The following is a 22259-nucleotide window of genomic DNA, read 5'->3' as shown; positions in this document are numbered from 1 at the left end:
TTTATAAGTTATTCAATTGATTAAATATTACATTTTAGGATATATCTCAGTTTTTCCCCATATATGCCAGAATGGTGACTAAGGACACAAGTGAACGTTTAACTTGTCTAAACATGTAGTGCAATACACATTATCATTTTGATAAAAAGTAATGACTTTGAGTTATGAGATTTACAAGCTAGCAAATAACAAGTAGTAATACACCAAATAATTCAAGAAAACAACCTCAGTAATACAGATGTCTATTTTATTAAAAAAGTTACAAACAGGTGGACTGCAGGGTCGTCTTACAAAATGACAAGAATGAAATCTATTGGAAAAATTTTACTTTTACAAATCTTTATAGGTCATTGTTCAATGTTTGTACTTGTTATTCGAGATTTTTTACCTTTCATTGATAAAGTTACAGTACAGTAGATCCATGATAATAGGTTACATGATTTTATTTGCAGAGCCCTACTGCAGTGATTTGAACAACTCCTAAACAGATGCCATAGTAAAGACGAGACATATATTGCATTTAATATTAATTTATTATCCTAATAAGCAACTTGACATGCAATCTATTGAGGAAGCTAAAATAACTTTTGGTCCCTTTTCTTAAAATGTGCTGGAGAAACCACCTTTAAATCACTTTCCCCTGATTCCTGTGATCCTAAGTGAATTCAAGTTAAACTTGCTGCTGAGGTCAGTGACAGAGAGAGCGAGAGAGAGCAAGAGAATGAGAACTATCCATAGGAAAGAAACACTGTATTAAAAAAAAATCCATCTGCAGAAAATTTAAATTATGAATTATTTGATTCCTTTAGAATTTCACAAAGCTAATAAAGATGAACCACAATCACCTAACCTACTTTGAACTGAGTGTTTGGTTTTAAGTTTGGTGTTAAAGTGCAAACTTAAATTAGGTATTCATTTCAAGCAGTTTATAAATAAGAAACAAAGTTTCAATTGCCTCCACCCTTACAATCTCACCATAAAATTCAAAATCTAAAATCAAGAGTTCACTTTGAGGGAATTTGATCAGGAATCAAATGCAACACGATTTTAAAAAAGGAAATCAAAGTTTAATTAATTTCTACGCAATAATTAATGGTCATGCTGACCAATAAATCACATGAATGTAGATAACACTTTATTTGAACATCACACACAATATAAATTTAAAATTGCCACACCCTTCCAAAAACCATCACTGCATATATTAGAGCTTTCCTTGACAAAGTTATTGAGCTATTATTATAGATCAAAAGTATAGTTTTGGTTTTTTTTGTTTTGTTTTATTTAGAAGCATGTTCAAATGACTAAAGCTGGGCTCCTAAAATCGAGAACTTTGGTGCAGTAGGTGAGCTGCAGTTATTAACTTCTGCAAATTAAAAGCACACAACTAAAACCAAATAAAAACCCAACAACAAAATACTGTCAAACTTACAAAATTTTTAAATCATTGCTAGAAAAAGCGCTCGTCATGATGTTAAAACTGAACCACAAGATTACTCTTTATAAGTTTTCTTTCTGCTTCTATACCTGTGTTACTGTTAAAATGTTCAAGTATTCAGACAAAATGTGCTGATTAGGTAAACAACATGGAAGGCAATGGCTATTAGAAGCACATTTGCAAAAAAAACAAAAACAAAAACAAAACGCCCAGAGACTTGGCGCTATCCTCCCTCCTGTTACACAGATTTTTGTCTCTACTACAAACATGCTTCTTGAGAAATAACTAAAAAGCAATTGTGATAGTGCAAGAAAACTTTAACAAATATTGCTTTAAACTATTACTCAGAAAGACAAATATTAAGAACTAGAAACTGTATATGATTTTATTTGAATTTAATTTTACATGTGCAGAAGTCTACTAGATGTCAATTGCAAGCCTGACAGGCAAAGCTGAGCTATCTCTGTTTAGGTATACAATTAATTTACCATGGATACAACATCCCTCTTCAAAGGCATTGCTAAGTAGGTCATAACTAAATTTAGAACTTCACAGAAAGGAAAATGTTACTGCTGCAATTTGATGCTGTAAATGAGATTAACACATGTGAAAACCTAATGGAATCAAATACTTAACTCTTCAGCTAAATGCTCTACAGTCAATTTCAAATATCAATTGTAACTTTCAGAACATTTTAATTACAAAAACACATCACAAACTGCACTTGAAGAAAAGGGATATTCCATCCATACAGGTAAAATGTGATCTTTAGTTTCTTTTTACAACACTGCCACACGTAAACAAAGGCTCAAAGTATTAACCAACCATTTAAAGGAGAAAGATTTTACAAATAGAATGAAGCACTGGTGCGAGGTAATATACAGAAGTAACCATTTGTTTAAGGCTCAATTTTTTCTCCATTATAACTTTCTTTTAAAAGGCATTGAGTAGGTAATACTGAGTTTGAGTATTTAATAAATACAAGTTGAGAAACTGATTAAAGAAATCAATTAAAATATTAAAAATTAATTCTTGCATATTAGCCATCAATAAGAACTTAGAAAGCTACAAAAGGACTGATTGATAAAGAACAGATTTTAAACATATGGTAAACGTGCTAAGCATTCCTGTTTAAGGTCAATGGATCTTGAAGGCCAAAGACCTTATGCACTTAATTAGATGTATGGCAACATGCTGTAATAGAGACAGGTTTACCAAGGCTCAGTTCTGCAACCCAGGTTGTAAAGTTCTCCAAAGCAGCATCTGTGCAAATTTCCTCTGAGTTTTATCTGCAATTAAGATTAAAATGTCATTAAAATGTAGAAATATAGATTACAGTTTAAAATGAAAACACTGACAACAGATCTCTATACACATGCAAATGGTACCAGAATCGTAAAGTGGAATTTCACTGTGTTCCCCATAAATTTAAGCAAAAATAATTTTCTGTGGTCCAAAAGAATCATTAAATTTTAGCAACACTATAATGATGCACTGGATGTAATATACTGTAACTTTTATTTTTAAAAATATTATATTTTATAAAGTATACAATATTAAAAATGTTATTACATGTTTAAAAGATCTTACAGTGTAAAAGTGGCAAATGTCACTTCTACTTTGATCTCTTCATGTTTTTATTGGGAAATAGTATTAGAATTAAATGTATACTGATTATGAACTAACTTGACAATATGCAAAACTTCAAAAGTTAGGGGTTTTTTTGAGATTTTAAAATAAGAGAATGTAATTCAATCAAAGTCTAGCTATCAAGCATCTACTAGGTACCCCGACTTGGGTTAGATGCTAGGTGACAGCAGTAGTTCAAATTTCCCACTCTGGTCTGCCCTCTTCAGTACATCCTCCCAACCATAAAAGCTTCTCCTATGATTGAGATTTCTCAGTCTCTGCTCTTAGAATTGGTAGACTTCTGCCCTCCTAATTAATACCAGGGGGAAAAAAATCTATCATTCAGACACAATGTCTTTTAAATATGCTGGATCACCAAAGTGCTTCTAGGGGAATGGAATTACATTTTTTAGTGTAAAAGATTAAAATTGTTAAATAAAGCCAGAAACAAAGAGTAGAATAGCAACTATGAAACAATGCCAAGTGAAACCAACTTAAGATCATCTTAGGGCTCTACCAATGTTTATACATGCAAAATTTTAATTTCATTTGACAGCTACACATCTATTAGTGTTCAAAGAGCCTGAGAGAACTCTTTATTAGCAGCTATATCATAAAAATGATTAGTTTTAAAGAACATCTCTCATTATTATTGAAATTCTGCCACCTAAACACATTAGGAAAAACAGAACAAAAGTTTGCCTCTTCAGAAATTATTAAAGAAAAATTTTTCTTCCAATTAAAATTAAGACTTTCTTTGCATTAACGCAAGTTGTTAATTAGGACACTGGTTATTTAAGCTTGGACAAGTCCAGTTTCCTCATCATTAAAATAAGGATAAAAATTCTTTCCTGACAGGGTTGTGGTAAACATCACATAAGGTACTATGTGAAAGCGCCTTACATGTCAAACGTCAGGTAACTTTTTCATTTCTCAACTACGTTATAAATTTCGAAAAGACCAGGATTATGCCTTTGATATCCAAATTAAAGACCTTTATATTTTTAATTTTTGGCCTCATTTCAATTTTTATACCTATTTGAACACAACAGTATTTCATTATATACTCAGTTCATTGTGAGGACTCTTTTTCAGATCAGACTTTCGTCAATTAACATGAATTAGTAAGTTGACTCTAATTTTTTTTTTTTCCGGTACGTGGGCCTCTCTCCGCTGTGGCCTCTCCCGCTGCGGAGCACAGGCTCTGGACGCGCAGGCCCAGCCGCTCCGCGGCACGTGGGATCCTCCCGGACCAGAGCACGAACCCGTGTCCCCTGCATCGGCAGGCGGGCTCTCAATCACTGCGCCACCAGGGAAGCCCCTGACTATAAATTTTAACCCACATTTTTCAAAATAAGCAATTATAAAGAGTTTAAGATTTCCAAATATGAATATGTCTCTTAAATAGGGAAGACTTGGATGATTTAATAGTTCAGGCATTCTCTGAAATCAAATTGAGGAAGTAGTAATTATTTCTAGCCAAAATAAACATTAAGAATACATACCAGCTTATTAACCATAATCTACATTAAATAAAATGTGATAAATGCATTATTTCCCACCCTCTAAAAACCTGGTTAATACTTGGTCTATCCACATTCCACAGGATGACAATACTCCAGTGAAATCAAGAGACATAGATAAATCCCGGGTCAGATTCAACAGTATTAATATGAGGCATACCATTAAACAAAGTATTAATACCAACTACTTTTCCAGAGAGTAATAAATTTTAATTCTCTGCAGTAATAAATTCTGAGGCAAAAGCTTGCATGAAGCCAAAAGTACAGTCTCTCTCAGATTAGAAGTTCCCTGAATGCAAAATGTAAACGCTACTGCTCCACACTATGAAAGCAAAATTTTCAGTGTACTAATAACTCTTATTCATTTAAAAAACATTCCAGAAGTTTTAAAGGCAGCTGGTCAAAGTCATACTTTTTAACTCCCAGGATATCACATCCAGACACACTGCAAAAGTACATGCTACTTGTGAGATAGAACCCAAGTGATGCTCGTCCTTACTCTCAAGTTTCCAGCAAGACACCCAACAAATCTGAACGCTGGAAGCTTCTGCTCAAATTCTTGCTTAACTGGTTTCACTTTTCCACTTTTTTCTAATTAGATTTTGTTAGGAAAGAATAAAAAAAAATCCCAAACAACAGTCCAAACCTTTTGCTCAGGAAATTATGAAATAGGGTCTCCCAAGTGGGGTAAATTGGTACACGAGAGTACCAAACACAGAACTGAAAGAACAAAGATCATTATTTATGTCAGCGTGAAGAAAAAGGGAGACTCTTGATTCAAGACTAGCACATCATTTCACGTGGCAGCAGAATGCCTGGGATATTAACAAAGGCTCCTAAAAGGCTTAGCAGTTTATGAATGCCTTTCTAGCTTAGCTGGATTTAGCATTTCTAAATACAATGGTATTTACTAGCATTCTTTTTAGCAAATATAAATGTGCAACCATAATCAATTTTAACTTTTTCCAGTTTTATACATATGATATTCTGGGGACTTAACCAAAGGAACTTTTAAAAAAATAAATTTCGTTTTCCCGTTTTTACTTGGCATTTTCATATCCAAGTTAAATATTAATTATATTAGCAAAGCACTAGGCTAGAATTCTGTTGATAGAGTTTATGTTTTTTGTCAAATATCTTGCTTGTTTCTCCATTGTAATTTGCATAACACTCATGAAGCTTATTAGGGGGTGGAGTGAGAGAGCTATAGGATCATTAAAAGTGCTCATCTGTCACCCATTAGAGAGCAGAAGCTGAACCTATGGCATAGAATCCTCAAATGGAAGGTGAACCGTGCTTTAAGGAGAACATGCACACTAAAAGTTTACAGTAAACCCAGGGTAAAAAGGAAAAGCTATTTTTCTTACGTCCTAGACCTAAAATCTCTAAGTTTAAATTAATATGAATTCAATTCTGAGATCTCAAACAGTATGGTCATGCCCACTGATAATAAGCAGCAGTGTGAGCCCAATGATCTGATCCGAGCTGCTAGCTTTGAATTAAACCAGGTAGGGCACTGCTTCCCTCAACTCTAAATTGCTTTTTCTGAATCCCATACTCCTAAGACTGTGGCTAATCAAAGGAATTTGGGAGTATGTTTTTAGTAGGATAAGTTTTTCCAACAGCTGACAGGATTTAAGTTTTTCTTGGTGATATTATCTTCTGGATTTTAGAATTCCACTGAGAAGTACTCCCACGAGGAGAATCTTTCCTGAAGTATGGCTAGAATACTTCCTCAGTGGCAATTCTCCAACTCCATGATGCAATTTTTGTTAATTCTACTGATGGCTCATTTTAAGCTAGAGAGGTAACAGAGTAAAAGTGAATGGCTCAAATGCATTTTATTCTGCAATAAAAGCCTAATCTTGAGGTTAAAAGGAAGCAGTTAAAGTGGGAACAGATATACAAAGAGTCATTCTAATCACAGACACCTCCACACCCAGAGCAGGTCTAACTAGGCACCTATCCACCCTGAACAGTCCCAAACCATGAACCTTGTGGGGGTCAGTGAAGGTCTGGGAGAATTAGTGGGCAGAAAGGACAAGGCAACTCTGTTCTTCCCGTTTCCCCCAGGTCCATTGCAGATCTATATGGTGCACACTACCCCAAGGAATGCTTTCTCCTCCACTCAGGGCCGCTGTGTCACAGGCTCCATTCTGGCTCACTATGTGAACTGGATGACGAACGAGCATTTAAAGTAAGCTATTTTCTCCAAAGTGATAAGCAAGATAGGGCAGGGGGGAAAAAAGGAAGTATCTATCTAAACTGTAACTTCAACAATAGAATTCCACCCCAGTGTTTTACTGACATGATTAATATTTAACTTGGATATGAAAATGCCAGCATTTTAAAGTACAAAATGTGATTTAATTTTCATGATTTCCCCCTCACATCTGCTAAATCCCCGGCATATCATATCTAATTAAAAGCTGGAAAAAAGATTAGAAACAATTCTGATTCCACATATTTATTTATTTAAAAAAAAACCTGAAAATGCTAATCAATTCCACTGTGTTTAGAAATAGTAAGGCCAGCTAGACTAAAATGACATTCATAGATGGTTCAGCCTTTCAGGAGCCTTTGTTAACATCCCGGGCATTCTGCCGCCACGTGAAATGATGTACTAGTCTTGAATCAAGAATCTCCCTTTTTCTTCGGGCTGACATATATAATGAACTGAGGCTGACATAAATAATGATCTTTGTTCTTTCAGTTTGATTCCCGGTGTTTGGTACTCTTATGCACCACTTACTCTCGTCGAGAGAACCCGTCCATAATACACGGAGAAAAATAGGATAAAATCCTGCAGGAGACCTTCAAGCTGTAGTAAAGAACACCTTCTTTTATTCCTGTTTTTTTAAAAAAATAATTATATTAATTTCTGTCAATACTGGACTGAGATACAGGAATCCTTGAAAAAATAATCTTTAAAAAAATTCTATTTGCCAAAAGAGTATTTACCAAATGATCACATTTAAGGAATAACTTTACTGTACTTCCCTAACAGAATATTTTTAGGATATTATTTTCTTTCTTTCTGGCATTCCCTCTGTTTGGAAATCACCTCTACCCCTCCCCCCATCCACTCAAATCCTACCCATTCTTCAAGGCCTGACTCAAACGCTACTGCTCCCCGGTTCCTCTAAATCAGTGGTTCTTAACCAGGGGCAATTTTGCCCCCCAGGAGACACCTGGCGATGTCTGAAAATATTACTGTTCACCACGACAGAGGGGCGGGGGGAATGCTCTTGGCATCTAGTAGGTCGAGGCTAGGGATGCTGCTAAACATTCTGCAATGCACAGGATGGTCGCTACAGCAAAGAGTCCTGAATGTTGAGAACCTGCTCTAACTGAACGTGGTCTCTCCTTTCCCTGAAACCCCACAGCACTGTGATTTACTTCTTTTATAGTATTATGAGATTATTAACAAAACACTCATCATTCTCAACGACAGTATCTCACAACAGCCTAATGTCAACTATTTACACCAATACAGGGGAACGATGATACAGTTAATAAAACCAAGACAGGGCTGCAACACTGACCTGAGTTTCTATTATACTTCTGCTGCATAGTAAACGAAGTCCTTCAAAGCAGTTGGTGGCAGGCTCCTCAGGTCAGTAAGGAAACCAGCCACGAAAGCAGTGCATAAGGAATCTGGCATTGCTTCCAGACTTACAGTAAGATTACTGCCAGTGGGAGGGTGAAAGGTGAGGAAACAATCCTGGGAGCCATGCAGATAAACAGGTGTTGGGCAACAGACTGGTGACTCAAATTGAAGGGTGGTAAGAAATAAATGTGAGGAATTATCAGCAGTAATGCTTAGAACATTAATATATTTTCCCTTTCAATTAAGAGAAACCAACTTACAACAATCACAGTTCTTCTGACTCACTTGAGTCTTACCATCTCTAATTTGGACAAGGTACTCTTATAAATATTAAGGACAAACATTTCCCAAATCACCTTTATTTGTCAAAGTTTGATCTTCAATCTGAATCTGGGACTGGTAGACTTCAGAGCTCTATGACTCAAGCTACAGGACTCAGAATCCATAACCTATTTTTTCAAATAAATAGTAAGCAAGCACAACCACAAACTTTATGGACCTCCAATTACAGATACCTGTGCACATCAGTTCAATTTTATTTGATAGCAAAAAAACCCACTGCGTATAGTGTGCTTTGTTCTAAAACATCTTGGTCAGGGGACTCCCTATAACATTTTCAGAAATCCAGCTGATTAGATATTTTATTTCAAGACTCACACCTTCAATTGTGTATTCTGCTTATAAAAACCAAACAAAAACTACACAGGCAACTTAACCCATTATTATAAAAATGAGCAATTATTGTTATTAATATTTTCTGATTTCAGTACCTTAGTTAACAAAAAATATAAACATAGTTTCCTTGAGATATTAAAAAGTCTACTTAATCATTCGTGTAGGTAACCAAACAGATTAAAAGTAATTTAGATCACACAAGCTGCAAAATGAAATAAACTCAGAAATAACTCAGAATAAGAAATCTTTAAAAATAGCTTTAGACATTACTCATTTGCCAATTTGAATAAGACAGTGGCCCTCTACATGTGAGACCAATTTTATTCAGTTTCCTTCCTATAGCTGTCTACATTAATGACAGAAAAAAACTGGGAACATTTTGCAGGAGCTGGTTAATTTTTTATAAAGATGATAAAACTAAAATGCACACACTTACGTCATTTGCCTGGTTAAAAGTGTCAGAGAAGTAGAGCATAACGGTAAAGATGCGACACCACACAGAACTTGCTCAAACTTGAAGCTGGCTTACAATTTAAGAAGAGACATTGTGGTATCAAGAACCCTGGACTCAATCACCTACATAGGCCTGTTCCTGCCTCAAAAAACTATATTGCAAGTGTGATGCTATCAACAAAACATATGCTGGGCTACAGTCTGCACAGTGACACTATATGATAACAGATGGAGCTAGGTATAAGACAATAAATGTGTTTTCATCTCATTCTGGTATGCTCAAAAACTGATGAGTGAAAGCATTTTGAATAAAGCACTGTTGTCATCCTTCATTTTCAAAGATGACACCAGCTGACAGAAGATCTTGTCTGAAAAGATAAATTAGGGACTGTTAGTCTTTTCTCCAGGGAGCACATATAAAGCCAGACCTTTGATTAGGAATCATCTCTGCAATCTGAAATGACTGTTGCCATTTGCAACACTGCCTCTTAGACTTGAGGTCAGTCTTGGCTCAAAACAATCAATTCCATTCCTGATATTGTCAGGCTAGTCTGGCATTTTCTGTGGTTTCTCAGTCATCCAGGATATTTGTTGTCTTATCTTATAATCTAAGTATTATTGTCTAAGTGAGACTATCTGCCCAATTACAATCTAGATTAAAAGATCATGACATGAATAAAATAATCTCATTTTAAATGCTCAGTAAATTTTATATAACCTTACTTTTCCAAAAACACATTCATTAAAAAAACCTTTATTAAGTTATTAGCCCAATGAAAGGTTTGAAGATTTTACTATTGTTCTTATTAACTCCATTATTTATTAAACTGAATACATTATTTTCCTAGGCTTGGGACTGTCCGTTCTAAACACATCACAGATGATTTCACCAGATTCTCATCTGGACCATATATTCATAATGAAGTCAAGGTACATTGTGGCACTATAATTTATTATTATCAGAGGTCACTTAAGTCCCTCCAGTGCAAGGTACAGATTAACTTGATTAAATAATCATCCTGTAAATCTAGCACTTGGGTGATTAGTAAATTGATGATTTCAATTACAGCAGCTCTCCAGCCCAGAAAAGAAAAGTATAGAAAACACAAAGCTAATCATCTTCTCAAATTATTACTGGATGCTCTCCCATGCATTTTGGATGCTACATCACCAAAACAGGGAAAGGTGTATCATCCTTTAACTTACCCCACCCCAAAGGAATGTTACCAGAGAGAGAAGCACAGTAAGTTGCTTTAAAAAACAAATCTTGGTGATGGGAATACAGGCAATTTCTTACCTTCATTTTACTAATCTGTATTTTTTTCGATTTTCTACATTGAATGTTGACTATTTTGCGCTAAGGGAAATACTATTTTAAAAATAAAGAAATTTAAGGTAGCACAATGTGTATTATTAGTATTACCCAGCTTTTTGTTCCACTTGACCAAAAACATAAGGTTCCATCAACAACTAACCTGCTCGGTATGGCCATGATTGAGGTTATCTTTTTTTTACTGGACAACGCAAGTTGTACAACACTGATCTTGCTTCTCGGGCAGGGAAGAATAGTTCATTTGCCTGACGATCTCGGCAAAAAGTTCATCCACCATTGATTTACTTTTTGCCGATGTCTCCATGAAAGGACAGCCCCATTCTTGAGCCAGAGCTCTGCCTTCTGAAGACATAACCTCTCTTTCTGGTTCCAGATCCACTTTATTTCCTACTAGGATCAGTGGGACTTTTTCATATCTCTTCACTCTGACAATCTGATCTCTCATTGGCTTGATATCCTATGTAAACAGTCACAAAGAGAAAGGAAAAAAATTATGCTATTTGCATAACCATAAAAGAAATATTGCAATATTGCAAGAAGTCATCCTTCAGTAAGTAGAGAACGCTGAATCCAAAATAAAACCACACACCCAAATAGAGAAAATGTCATTTTCTCCATTGAAGTAGCAACTAGATAATTTCCAGATTCCACCTGCTGGATTTCTGTCAAGAATATAAAACATAGGTTGCACACTAACTTTAGGACTCATTTAATCACTTCTTTCCCTCAGTCGATACTGATTTGAAAAGCAAATTCCCAAATATGATGAATCCATTTGTACAAAAGGGTGTCTGGCCATGTCCTTAAACCTGCCGGCTTGTCATCACTCCTGATAACACCTGTTATCCTAGCACAGGATGGCAGCATCTATGCATTCCTAGCCATTTAGCAAGAGCGCTTGAGAGAAAGTGTTTTAGGTGGGAACAAAAACACTGCTTTGTGTCTAGAAGACCAAAGTTAAAAACAGATTCACACATGTCAATGTTTCATTTTAAATGTAACGGTATGCCTTTATCCTCAAAATACACTTCAATGTTAGAAATTACTGTACACTAGTGAGCAGCTCCTGGGAGGGACAATGCAGGGGGGAGTCTGGGCGGGAAGAAGTCAAACTTTCCTTTGCCTATGTTGGGGTTTACAACTTGAATTTTCTCCCGCATGTATTACTTTTTCTAAGTAATTACAATTAATTACAAAAGGTAAGAGCCTTAACAATTCTCTAGGAGGGTGAACTTTGGGGGGGGCGGGTAGTACTGATTTAAGACATGCTATAGATTTAATACTAACATTAGTTTTTTGGATTTTTTTGTAACTTAAAAGATTTGACTTAAATATAACACGTGTTTAATTTGAATAGTTACAGTGCACAGTATTCACTTGCAGGATGAAGGAAGAACAAGGGACTGAAAATTTACAAAAACATACGGTTATTTGACATTTGTAACAATTTTGTTTGATCACATATCAATTCAGTCTTCTAGGTTAAGCTTCTTTTCCCTGTGTCCTTATGGAAACACAAGTTCAGCTGAGAATCCAAATTTACGGCATTTGGGCTTAAAAGAGTTTCAGTCTCCATTGAAATAATGGCAGTTTTTCACTCTTTATTTATGTGTATAAAAGAAGTAGCTATAATGGATATCTTATGAAAAACCCTTCAAAAGACTGCCAGCCTCAAGAGAGTCAGCTAATAGAATAACAAATGTCCCAAGGATCCTTTAGAAAGAAAACGCCTGTCAAATAGCACCTTTAGCACATTGGTACTTTCTGGTGAAAAATGCTTTTATAATAGTAATGCTTTGGAATTTAAGCCTACATAAAATGAACTTTAGTTTGGTCACAGTAGCGTTGTTTCATTTATTATTACCTTTAAAAGAAAAAAATCCTGAAGTTGCTATATCTGGTTACTGGAAAAGCTCACTATAGTACTTTAAGTTAAAATACTAAGAAAAGTGGAATTAGCACATTGGCTTGGCTAAAGCACTTAATGTCTCTTATGTAAGCAACATTAGTGCACACCTTTAAATGCAGAAAAAAATATCCATTTCCTAAATCAATGGAGGTCAATATAACGGGTCAATATGAGGTTATTTATTTTCAAGGAATAAATAGCAACATTTATTGCATCTCTTAAAATAATGTTAAACCTCCAGTCTGTCTTCCAGTGAAGGACACGACAGATTTTCCGAAGAAATTGGACCACCTCCAGTTCGGCCACCGGCCGGGGGTTAGAAATCTGCACTTGTTCAGTGTTCCCAGTTCCACATATTTTCTATAAATATTGTCAATATTATCAGAAATGATTTGGATGAACTGCAAAAAAGGAGAGTCATTCTAGATTTTTGTTCGTTATTAATTCTAGGTACTAGTCTTTTCAATTAGTAACTTCCCTTCACACGCTCCAAGTAAGTAAAATGCCTAGAAGGCAGGTCTTGAGTTCTTCATCTTGCAGCCCTAAGATTTATAAATCTGGCTGAGAGACTTGGCTGAGAACAGAGAGGGGGAGGGGGGAAGCAGACGCAGAGGAGTTATCTGTGCAACAGATAATCGGCTCCAAATAATTTTCCTTCTGAAGTGCTCTATTTGCCCGAGATTATCTTTTAAATGTTGTTTTGTTGAGTACATTAACCAAGACTTGTTGACTTGAACAAGCAACTTCAGAAGGCTATATTGTCCAGGCTAAATATACACAAGCTGACATTTCTTTTTCACTTCTCTTTCACTTAAAAATAACTTTAAAACATTTGTTGACGGTTGAGACTTTAGTCCTCTCTACAGAAACAACTCGATACTTTTCCGTGCCAGGAGTAACCTCAAAAATGCGCCATGTCTAACTTTCAAAAGCAAAACACAGTCATTTACGCACGGTGCAAGCAAACCAGAAGTAAATGTAGGATTACCACACCCCCTTCTAACAAATTACAAGACTTGGTTTGGTTACCTGAAAAGACTGTTGATTAACCAGACTATAAACCAGGATGAAACCTTGGCCGTTTTTGATGTAGAGATCTCTCATGGAGGCAAACTGCTCAGTTCCTGCGGTGTCCAGAATTTCCAGCACGGAGGGGGAAGAGTCCACTTCGATCTCTTTGCGGTAGAAATCTTCAATGGTGGGGTCATATTTCTCAATGAAAGTCCCAGTGACAAACTGCACAGTCAGGGCAGATTTGCCAACCCCTCCGCTCCCTAACACCACTACCTTGTATTCCCTCATGAGTCTCACCTTCCCCAACTCCTACCAGAGGGAGGGAAAAATTACACCCCGCTCGCTGCGGCGCGGCTCTGGGAGGCGGAAGGTGGGCGGAAATCTGCGAACCCGGGAGGAGAGTGCAGAGCAGCCGAGGGCCCAACGAGGGAAGAAGAGGAAGTTAAAGGAGGGGGAGGGGAAAGAGCGAAGTGTCGGGGTGGGTGGGGATGGGATGGTAATGCCCTTCCTATAGGAACTGAAGCCCAGGCAGGGGGCGTGGGGAGAGGGCGAGCCCGGAGCAGCCCGGAGTGGGGGGGAGGCGAGGCGCGCCCCCCGGAGGGAAGGGGTGGGCGCCGCAGGACCGACGGGGGCTCCCGCGGGAAGGCGGGCGTCGGAGGAGCCTGCGGCCGGGGGCTGCCCCGTACCCCTCCCCCGCCCTTCACACAAAGGGGCCCAGGGACCCCGCTTCCTGCTCGCGCCGCCGAGCCGGCCCGGGCCTGTGTGCTCTGTTCCAGTCTCTGCTGCCCGGACGGGTCTCTGGGCCGCGGCTCCCGCGGGCGTCGTCCGGCCTGTGATGGGGCGGGGAGAGGGCGCGCGTTACCCGCCGGACCCCCGCCCGCCCCAGCCGGGCGGCCCGGCCGGCCGCCTCCCCTCCCCCCGCCCCCGGCTCCCACCCGGACCCGGCCACCGCCGCCAACACCGCCGCCGCTTACCCTGCCGTCCTCACCCGCCCGGCCGCCCGGGAGGCTCTGTCACGCCAAGGCCATGGCCATCGGCCGGCTCCTTGGTCTCACCGCCGCCCCTGCGCTGCGGCTCGCAGAGGGAAAAGGGGCGGGGGCCGTCCGGCGGCGGCGGCCGCTGGGACTCCAGGCGAACCCACCTCTTTTTTTTCTCACCCCCCCCCCCCCCCCCCCCGCCCCCACCCGGAAGGGTTTCCCTGACACACTGGTTGAGGTGCCCCAGTTCCCCGAGACTGGACGGGATCACTTCCGGTGGGGAAAGTCCCACCTCTCCGGGGCGAGCCGGCTGGCGCTGGGGCCGCGCCCTGCTGGGCGAGACGGCCAGGGGACGGTTTCGGGTCGGGGCTATGGCCTTGGCAAAGGGCCTCTCCCAGAACCTCCGGCGTCCTCCCTTTTTCCGCCCGGCTGCCCGCAGCTGCTGTTCCTGCTGCTGATGCTGCGGACAGTCCCACCCCGACCTCGCGGAAGCCTCTCCGCGTCTCAGCTGCCCCCAGCCCGGCCTGAGGACTCGATCCACTCTTGGCGGATCTAACGACCCGGAGAACGCCAAACATCTCCGGACTAGAAGCAGAAGGGAAAATAAAACAGCCAAGAAAGTTGATTCTCTTTGCTGGTATTTCTTCCACTTGACATTTTTCGAAGAAACGCGTGCAAACTAGCCTTCGACTTCGCTAATGGTTCTGATTTCCTCTGTGGTGTGTTTTATTTAGCCGTGCCTGACAAATAATTAAGCACACACACGGTACTTTTATCATCTGGCAAATCTGCCTTGTCTCCATCAGCAAATGTCAAAGTCATTCCTTTCTTTCTTATCACCAGGGTCGAAAAACAACAGGATTAGAAGTACACTTTACGGTACTGTAACTCAGCTTTGCCCCATTTTTTATTCCAACCGCTACGCAGCAGGGAAGCCTTGATTGGAAATTGTTTAGGCCAGCAGACTAACTTCTTTTAATCTTTTCATTATTTGCAGGCACAGCAATTTGCATGGCTGGCTCTTCCAAGTTAAAGTTTGTTTTAACGGCCATCCTTCATAGTCTTTGAATTCAGAAGCAAAGGACTCGGGTTAAACACACTAAGTTTCTATTTTTAGATAAAATTGGTACTTCTTACATATCTTTCCCTCTGCTAACTTTCTATTTGTAAACCTTGTGTCAGATCCACAGAGCCCCAGGGTCCCAGAAGCCTAGGTTATATTTTAGGCATGTCACTCCCTTTTTGATTCAGGCATGCACCCAGAAACCTGAGTCAGTGGCCAGTCGAATTAAATTGACCCCAAATCCCCTTACTTGTAAGCCCTAATGGCTGAACTGTATAAATAGGGATTTATTACCAAACCCAAATTGTTAGACATTAGACAACAGGCAAATTACAGTAGTGTGAAGTCCCACTGTGTCTCTCCCTGAGTACTCCCCAATGTCACTTACAGTATCCAAAGGAGAGTTTAGCTCAATTTCTCCTCAGCCTAGGGTTGGTGTCATCTGTCCCGCGAAGTCCCCAGCTCTGGCTCCAGCTGGCCTGAGTCCCACCTGATATCTGAGGCACTGCCCTCTGCTGGAAGAGGTTTGGTCTATGAATTATGAGTCTCCTTGTAGGTCACTGCGCTTCCACACGTGCTGTTGCCTGATTTGGAGCTCTGCTGCCCACCTCCCTGGCTAGCTGTCTCCAGACTGTCTGGGGGAATCCACAGCCCTGCACCAGCCCTGCTTGTAACTGAGTCTGGAAATTCCTCTTCTGATCCAGCAATCAGTGCTGAGCAATTGTAGCAAGTCTCTGCTGTTACTAAACTGGCTAAACAGGGTGCCCTTCTTGTTGAGGTGGTCCCACCTGTTGGCAACTCTAATATGATTGTGTTGGCCAAAGTATTTTGGAGAGAATTCTTCGTTTCTCCCCGCAGGGAAACATACTCCTACCCTCGGTACAGAGTCCGATTGGGTCACTCTCATCGACTACAGGGTAGACAAATGTCACACAGTCTGAAGATCCTTCTAAACTTTCTTAGGAAGGGTATTCATTACAGCAGCGTCTAGGAGAGTAAACAATTGGAAGTAACTTAAATGTCCTTCAGTAGATGATTTAAAAAATAATGTGTACATACACACACATTCACAAAATAAGATACCGTGCAGCTATTAAAAAAAGTAGATTTTTAAGTGCTGATATGAAAAGATGGCCAAGATATATTGTAAGGATTAAAAAAAGCAATATACTGAACAAATATATAGTTGCTCCCATTTATGTAAAATATGTGGGAGTGTGTGCAATATATAGTTATATAGCCATTATAATCTGAAACACAGTCATTAATTATCAGTGAGGGGTATTATGAAAGGACTTTCATTTCTCCATATCATTTTAATTTTAAAACAGTGATCAGGTATTATTGAGGAAAAAGGGAATAAATATAATTTTATAATATTTTAAAGGAGAAAAAAATTCGTTGATCCTCCCCTCTTCAGGGAAAAAGAAAAACACCAATATCCTGACTGTCTAGGGGTCAGTGGACAGGCCTCCCAATTTAAATTCCCTCCTGCTGCTCAGCCTGTCCTCCCCAAACATCTCTATACTTAGAAAAGTATTTTCACATACATTACCTCATTAGACTCCAGTTGTTTGCCAGTTCACTCTTATTAGGCAATGAGAATATAAAGACCAATTAGAAGAGCACAGCCTGGTAGTTGAGAGCCAAGGGCCCTGAATTGAGGTGGACAGGCATTTCAAACGGCAGCTTCCCCACTTCCTAGCTGTGGGACCTCAAGCAAGTGATTTCACCTGAGCCTCGAACATCTCACCTAGAAAATGGAGCTAATCATTTAATGTCAGACTATAATGAATTATATGTAAAATGCTTAGCACAGTCCCTTACTCATTACGAACCTTCAATAAATGCTAGCTATTGGGTTTTTATTTTAAAGATTTAATAAAGTGTTTTTCTAAAAAAAAAAACTCAGTTAACATGGAGAAGAAAACAAAACTTTTAAAGCCCAAGTATCTCCAAATGGTACAAATATAATAACTCAGTTACTCTTTCCAAAGGCATTTATTGTTAAAGGCTTTTTTGTTTCCTTTCGGGGAAAAAATGTTTATATGCTACTACATCTATCAATCCATCTTCTATATGTGTTTTTTAAATTACTACAAAAGTAATCTTACTATACACACCATTCAGCACCTTGCCTTTTCCACTTACTATATCTTGGTGATTTTTCCACTTCAGAACATATAGATCTACTTCATGTTTTAAAATGGCTGAACCATGAATTAGCTAACCAGTTTTCTACTAAAGGACACTGGTTGATTCTAGTTCTTTGCACTGAACATCTTGCACATGTTCTTTGCCAGTTAAACCTTAGGGTGAATTTCCAGTAGCTCAATAATTGAAACAAGGGGTACTTACATTAAAATTCTTCTTGTAAATATTACCAAATTGTCCTTCAAAAAGATCACAGTAATTCACATTTCCTATGAACATAGTATGACCACCACAGAAACATATCTGTTTCTTTATAACGTCACCCTAGGCATTACTAAGTGTAGTATTTTATAACTATTGTTACTTGCTTTAGGGTATTTTCAGGACTAATGAATGCAGGCTAGCGTTATGGAAGGAATTTGGGCGTCAAAGTCAGACAGTCCTAACATTGCCCTTTGCCAGTTAGATCTCGATTCCCTTACTTGTAAAGTTGGGCATAATAGCAGTGTCTAACTCATAAGGCTCCTTTGAAGAATAAATGAGTCAATCCATTCAACACACTTAGGCTTCCAAACACTAACTGCTCAATAAATGTAACTGCGCAAATAATAACTTTCCACTTCCAAGGCTCAAAGATGGGGGGAGGGGTCACTTCTCCCAAGAGTGTGCCCTTGAGATTTAGAATTTTTCTTTAATTCTGTATCAACCTCCACTCCAAAGTAACTATTACTGGGGCAATCATTTTCAAGAACACAGCTGAGTTTTACCACAATGTGAAGAAATCTTAGGGTATAAACTATATGCAGTATCTGTAAATTACAGGTACATAAGCTCATTTTATGCACTTAGCTTGGCACAAGTTTAAAGTGCTAAACAGTTTGCTTCAGGCACTAGTTGTTCACTTCTCTTATTCCTCCCTTCTAGTTTATACCTACTTCCGTTATGATCCCTGGAGCCATTAACTGTTCTGGATAATTCCACCTTCCAAGTGAGCCCTCTCACCTTCCAGGTCCTGGAAAAAAAACCCCACAAACACCCAGGCCATGTCTATCCACGTCCCAGGCGCCTGCCTTCTCTTTGCTTAAAGCTGCCTTTGAGTTAGCAGAAAAGTAAGTCTGTAGTGTCCTCGGTCTTTGCCTATGGAAATCTCCAGCAGAGCATCGCCTCTTCTTCAGTGTTTTCGGGAGGCCCCTCGATATCAGATCGTCCTGGGTTTTTTCCAGCCTCTAAGTTTCCAATCTTCTTTTTCAAATCATGCCTCCAGCTACACCAGCTGTTAGTTCTGCATGTCAGTCCCCTCCAGGTCCACAGAAGCAATTTTATACCTTTATTATCTTTTTCTCATTATAAAAAATGTTTTTTGAAAAAAACTTTCAAAAAACATTTTGAAAAACATTTTTAAGGGTCATCCCACTACCCAAAGAAAAAAATCACCATTATATATTAATGCCATTCACAAATTTCTTTCTCTGAGAATGAAAGAATATTTTTTAAACTAAGAATGGGGTCGTATAATTTTGCAAGCTGCTTCTTTTACTTACTGAAACTTCATGTTTGTGTAAAGTATTAAAAATACTCATGTAGTCCTCATAGCCTGAGTACATCTTTTCCCCCATAGCTTTGGCTTTCGTATGACCCCAATTAGTATTTAATCACATTTAACCTTGCCCACCTGGAATCCTCCATCCACCCAATGGGATTTCACCAGAAGGGCTGCTTACCACAGAGGCCACTACCTGAGCCCAGCCAGGCAAACACTCCTGTGGAGCCACAAAACTCTTTATTTTCCAGATATGACGGCAGAGAGAGTTAGTTCCTTGGAACTCAGGGGCCTACTGAATAGGTATGTACCTAAAACAGATCTGAACTCCTTAATAATTTTTCCTCTCCATTTCATTTTTTTTTTTGCGTTATGCGGGCCTCTCACTGTTGTGGCCTCTCCCATTGCGGAGCACAGGCTCCGGACGCGCAGGCTCAGCGGCCATGGCTCACGGGCCTAGCCGCTCCGCGGCATGTGGGATCCTCCCGGACCGGGGTACGATCCCGTGTCCCCTGCATCGGCAGGCGGACTCCCAACCACTGCACCACCAGGGAAGACCTCCGTTTCATTTTTAATGTCAAAGGTAGTAGTTAGGAAAGCCTTTTGTTAATTTATTAAGTACCAAATAAATGTAGGAAGTAGTTTAAAAAATAACCATAATCTTTTAATTGTTTATATCTGCATGTTTATTGAAAATTTTAATCTGTTGTATAACCATACCCTTCATTTCTGTGCATCTGAATCACCTGGGGGTGTTGTTAAATTACAGATGGCTCCGTCTCAGCCCCAGAGTTTCTGATTCTGGGGTGGGGAAAATAATTTGCACTGCTGCTGCTGGTCCAGGGACCACACTTTAAGGACCACTGTTCTAAAAAGTGGTAGGACTTTGTACTTGGACCTTCCCTGCTCAATATTCATTAATCTATCCACTCATTCATTCATTCATTCACTCATTCACTCACTCAACATACATTGGTTGAATTCCTACTTTACACCAAGCACTTTGCTAAATAGTGGGAATAGAAAGATGGATAAGACACAGTGCCCTAAAGAGTTCATGGCCCCTTGAGGAACACAGACAATGTAATCAATATTTATATTATAGTGTGGCAAGTGCCATGACAGAGATATGGCCAGTGTGCTCCTGAAGGGCATCAGGGAAGGATTTTTGGATGCAGTGATTGGGCTGTAGGCATGGACGCCAGAGGGGTTAGTAGGGGCCAGACCCAGCTAAAGAAAAGCCTTATGTAGTAAGCTGAGGGGTTTGACTTTTGCCCTGGAGGCCGTAGGAAGTCATGGAAGGTGGTTTTTGAAAGGTCAAGCAGTGCTGCACTGAGCAAAAGTAGAGGATTCAGAAACCAGGCCTAAGTTCAAAACTTGGCTTTGCTACTCGTATGACCTGGGGCAAGTTACCGAATCTTCTTTGGGTCTCCCTTTCCTTATGTGGAAAGAGAAAAATAGTATTTACCTTATTTAGGTGTTGTGAAGATTAAGGAAGAAAAAGTACCTAAATGCCTGGCATGTACTAATGAATGATGATTTAATGAATGGTGATTATGATCAGGTTTAACCTTTAGAAAGCTAAAGACATGGAAGACATGCCTCTCAGATAACTACAATTCATTTGAGACTACCAGGCTAGTTCAAACATCAAGGCCATATTTGTCATAGTGGCAAGTTGGATGATTTAATGGTATAATAATAATGATCTATTGATTACAGACTATATTCCAGGCATTGTGCAAAGTGATTCACACACATTTAATTCTTGTAATAGCTGTAAGAGTTAATTGTTATTATTATTATTCCCAATTTTACAATGAATGGAATAAAGCTCAGAGAAGTTAAGTAATTTGTACAAAGTCACACAGTTTGTCAGTGGCAGAGCTTGAATTCAAACTCAGGTCAGTCTGACCCCAGAGCCTACACTGTATTAACCACCTTGTTTCAGAGCAAGCAGTTCTGTTTCTTTGGCATATAGAGTAGTGAATGAGTGGTAAAACAGTGTTAAAAATTTCGGAGTTATCTTTCTGTTTCTCTAAACGTGAGCAAGGCTGACTGTTCCTACTGATTTCCTATCCCCTCTGAGAACATGCCGCCATGACCTGCCAGGGGCCACTTAACTTGGGTCTGTGGCACTTCCTGTTGATGCCGAGGTTGTCACAATTACATTCCACAATGCCCTGGAGACTTTACAACAGGGAACCTCCTTCTCTTGCCCCTGGGACCATATTCAACTCCATGCGAGGGGGCAGGGAATAAGCTTAATTATTTTTCATACTGTTATTACAAATAGCAGTTCTTGTTTATTGGGCACTTGCTATGCGTCAGGAACTTTGTAGAACACTTCAATCCTCACCACAACCCACAGCAAGTACTACTATCCCTAGTTTAAAGAGGAGGCAACTGAGGCTCAGGGAGGTTGAGATCTAAGATCACACAACTAGCAGATGCAGATTCAAGCAGAGAACTGGTACCTTCATTTTTACAAACCTTACATTTTTCATTTCTTCATTTTAGCCTCTGTAGCTAAAACACTTCCAAACACAAATGTAATCCTCTTGAATGCTTCTACTGCCTACATGACTTAGTTACCAGACAATAGTTCAAACCCTGTTTTTAATGATGTGTATGCAAATAATGCCTGTTGCCTCAAAATTATTGCATACCATAAGAAGTCACTTTTTGGCTATTATCAAAAAAAACAAGAAGTAACAAGTGTTAGTGAGGGTGCGGAGAAAAGGAACCCCTGGTACACTTTTTTTGTGAATATAAATTGGTACGCCTATATGGGAAACAATATGGAGGTTCCTCAAGAAATTAAAAACAGAATTACCATCTGATCCAGCAATCCCACTTCTGGGTATATATTCAAAGGAAATGGAATTGTATCTGAAAGAGATATCTATACCCCCATGTTCGCTGCAGCATTATTTACAAT

At 39.3% G+C, this 22259-nt stretch overlaps 1 protein-coding gene across 7 annotated transcripts; it reads right to left on the bottom strand.

The window, feature by feature from the left end:
- Positions 1–230: 230 nt before the first annotated feature.
- Positions 231–16071, bottom strand: RAP2C (RAP2C, member of RAS oncogene family). 7 transcript variants are annotated; one of them, XR_003430969.1, is made up of 5 exons: positions 14559–15928; positions 13600–14414; positions 10804–11118; positions 8136–9696; positions 234–2727 (listed from the first exon to the last, which is right to left on the bottom strand). XR_003430969.1 is itself a non-coding variant. In XM_027097578.1 (5 exons), exons 3-4 carry the CDS (start codon positions 13672–13674, stop codon positions 10840–10842), a joined length of 354 nt encoding a protein of 117 aa, XP_026953379.1. In that variant the 5' UTR covers positions 13675–13760; positions 13882–14414; positions 14559–14741; the 3' UTR covers positions 234–2727; positions 10804–10839. The 7 variants fall into 7 exon arrangements, 5 of the variants coding, with proteins under 5 accessions (XP_026953378.1, XP_026953375.1, XP_026953377.1 ...); XM_027097578.1 differs by lacking the exon at positions 8136–9696 and having other exon boundaries at positions 13600–13760; positions 13882–14414; positions 14559–14741; XR_003430970.1 differs by lacking the exon at positions 234–2727 and adding an exon at positions 7042–7439.
- Positions 16072–22259: the final 6188 nt, after the last annotated feature.

This window comes from Aethalodelphis obliquidens, unplaced genomic scaffold (genome assembly GCF_003676395.1).
Source record: "Aethalodelphis obliquidens isolate GAN/ISIS:26980383/991018 unplaced genomic scaffold, ASM367639v1 scaffold115, whole genome shotgun sequence".
NCBI classification, from domain to species: Eukaryota; Metazoa; Chordata; class Mammalia; order Artiodactyla; family Delphinidae; genus Aethalodelphis; species Aethalodelphis obliquidens.
This window is presented reverse-complemented; position numbering and strand designations above follow the sequence as displayed.

Excerpts from the sequence above, each read along its gene's own strand:
- RAP2C (XM_027097577.1), bottom strand. The coding sequence starts at position 13,872 with ATGAGGGAATACAAGGTAGTGGTGTTAGGGAGCGGAGGGGTTGGCAAA. Across the intron at positions 11,119-13,599 it reads TTAATCAACAGTCTTTTCAG|GATATCAAGCCAATGAGAGA; the intron begins GTAACCAAACCA and ends CTGTTTACATAG.